The sequence below is a fragment of the Olea europaea genome, chromosome 4 (genome assembly GCF_002742605.1).
Source record: "Olea europaea var. sylvestris chromosome 4, O_europaea_v1, whole genome shotgun sequence".
Lineage (NCBI taxonomy): Eukaryota > Viridiplantae > Streptophyta > Magnoliopsida > Lamiales > Oleaceae > Olea > Olea europaea.
The window spans coordinates 203,535-205,728 of record NC_036240.1 but is presented as its reverse complement, the minus strand read 5'-3'; the positions used below and the strand labels follow the sequence as shown (position 1 = coordinate 205,728).

The 2,194-nt window shown below is 28.9% G+C and overlaps 1 protein-coding gene across 1 annotated transcript; it reads left to right on the top strand.

Moving 5' to 3' along the window:
* The first annotated feature begins 211 nt into the window (after nt 1-211).
* On the top strand, nt 212-1,153 carry LOC111394004. The gene is made up of 2 exons (XM_023019795.1): nt 212-512; nt 1,092-1,153. The coding sequence occupies exons 1-2, from the start codon at nt 212-214 to the stop codon at nt 1,151-1,153; spliced, it is 363 nt and encodes a 120-aa protein (XP_022875563.1).
* Nucleotides 1,154-2,194: the final 1,041 nt, after the last annotated feature.

Sequence of the window (2,194 nt, the reverse complement as noted above, 5' to 3'; positions counted from 1 at the left end):
CTGAAGATTGGGAATGGAATAGAGAGAACACATTCATGCCAAATGATTACTCTTCCTAAAGATATTACCATCAATTTTGAAGATGAATTTAAATTATTGAAGGAATAGACATTGTATTTCCCAATTTCCAGACATATGGAGACAACTTACATATTATGAGAATAAAATTATTTTAAACCCAAAAAATGAATATATAGATTTAATAAACAATATGTTGCTTAAAGAAATTCCAGGAGAGAAAGTTACATATTTTAGTTTTGATGAAGTGATTGATAAAAGTGAAGGATTTAATAGTCTAACTCCAAATGGTATACCTATACATGAACTCATTTTGGAAAAAAATTGTTCAGTTATGTTGTTCAGAAATATTAATCTTGCAGAAGATTTATGGAATGGGACTATACTTATTTGTCGTGACTTTAAGCAGAATGTTATCTTGGCTGAAATTGGGACAGGAGAATATCGTGGAAAGCAAATATTTTTGCCTAGAATTCCATTCATTCCTCTTGAAGGCGATAAATAGTCTGTACTATTTAAAAGAACTCAATTTCCAATTCCTCCATGTTTTGCAATGACCATTAACAAATCTCAAGGTCAAACTCTAGATTTTGTTGGCTTATATCTTCCAGAAATTGTATTTTCCCATGGCCAATTATATGTTGCATTGTCCTGAGCTAGAACAAGAGAAAATACAAAAGTTTTGATCAAACCTTTTGTCAAAAATAAATCACATACTTGTTGTATTAAAATATTGTCTATCATGAAATCTTAAATTTAGTTCACTTCAGCTGATGAAGATTTCTAAGGTATATTCTTAATTGTTTGTTATAATTTTTTATTGATTATATTTGTTATTACAAACACAAAATTAATAACAAATCTGGACTTATGACTTTTGATTGTCATGATGAAATATTTTGATTTTGCAAAATTGTATCTTTGCAAAAAGAATTTCTGAAGTTATTCTTTCCAAAAATATATTAATTAGTCGTCATGCTTTATATTTTCTGAATACAAGTATTCATCACACATAACTTTTTAAATTTCTTACTTTTTTCTATTTACTAATGATCATTTGTTATTCATATTAGGTTGTGTAGCTATCAAATGTTGCGTGGTTAATATGAATACAATTGGTAAAGTTGATATCTAGAAGTTTAGATAGAGGTGGAGGAAATCATTTCTGGAACCCATTTATGTAAGTTTTTTAACTTGATTTAATCATTTTACCATTCCATAATTATATTCCTATGTAAATATATTCCTACAGTAAGTGATATTATTACAAAACACACATGTTTATTCTACTTGAAAACATTTTCTTGAAGGTGAATCCATCATACAACGTATTAGGGTAACCCATATATATATATATGTGTGTGTGTGTGTGTGTGTGTGTGTATTAATATACAAGAGAATGTTATGTTTTAGTTAGAGACATTGTAGTATTTTTGAATTGTAAAGAAAGAAAAAAGTGTAATTTCTATGAAAATCTTTATGCGATAATTTAAGATAATTAACGAAAAAGTGAAATGGATCAACATAAATATTAAACATTATTGGTGTGAAAAGTTTTAGAATTAGAGTTCCATTGTCGTGGTTTTTTTTTTTTTTTGTAAACCATGAACATTGGAGATTTACTATTTAATAATTCAAATACGCATGTATCTCTGATTTATAGTTCCTTCTCTGTCAAAAAATTGGCCCAAACTATAGTAAGACGGCGCATCACACCGTTTGGTTTTGAATTTGCATTGATATCCCTGTTGTGATGTAGAGAGTCATGGAGCCGAACATTCTGCACATATTTTGGTAGATGGTGTCTTGCAAACCTTCCTGGAATAGGCTTCGAAAAAATATGGATATTGATGTTAAGACTAAAATAATGTGAAAAATGTAAATATAGAATGATATATTGAAGATATCCTACAATTTCTCGATGATTGTTGTGATTGAGCGTCAGTGTTACTTCGAATGCAGGATTATCCAGATGTAAAGCCTCGTCTTCTTCAACATCAGAGCCATATGTAACCTCTAATCTACAATGATCAAATATCCTCATATTGAATGTTGAATTTTCATTATATTCAAATACTACAACAAAACCATCATGTAAGTTATGATGGCCAAAAAATTGCTCCCATCCATTAGTCAAATATATTTCTCCTTCGATTGTTTGTAACTGTATTGTTAC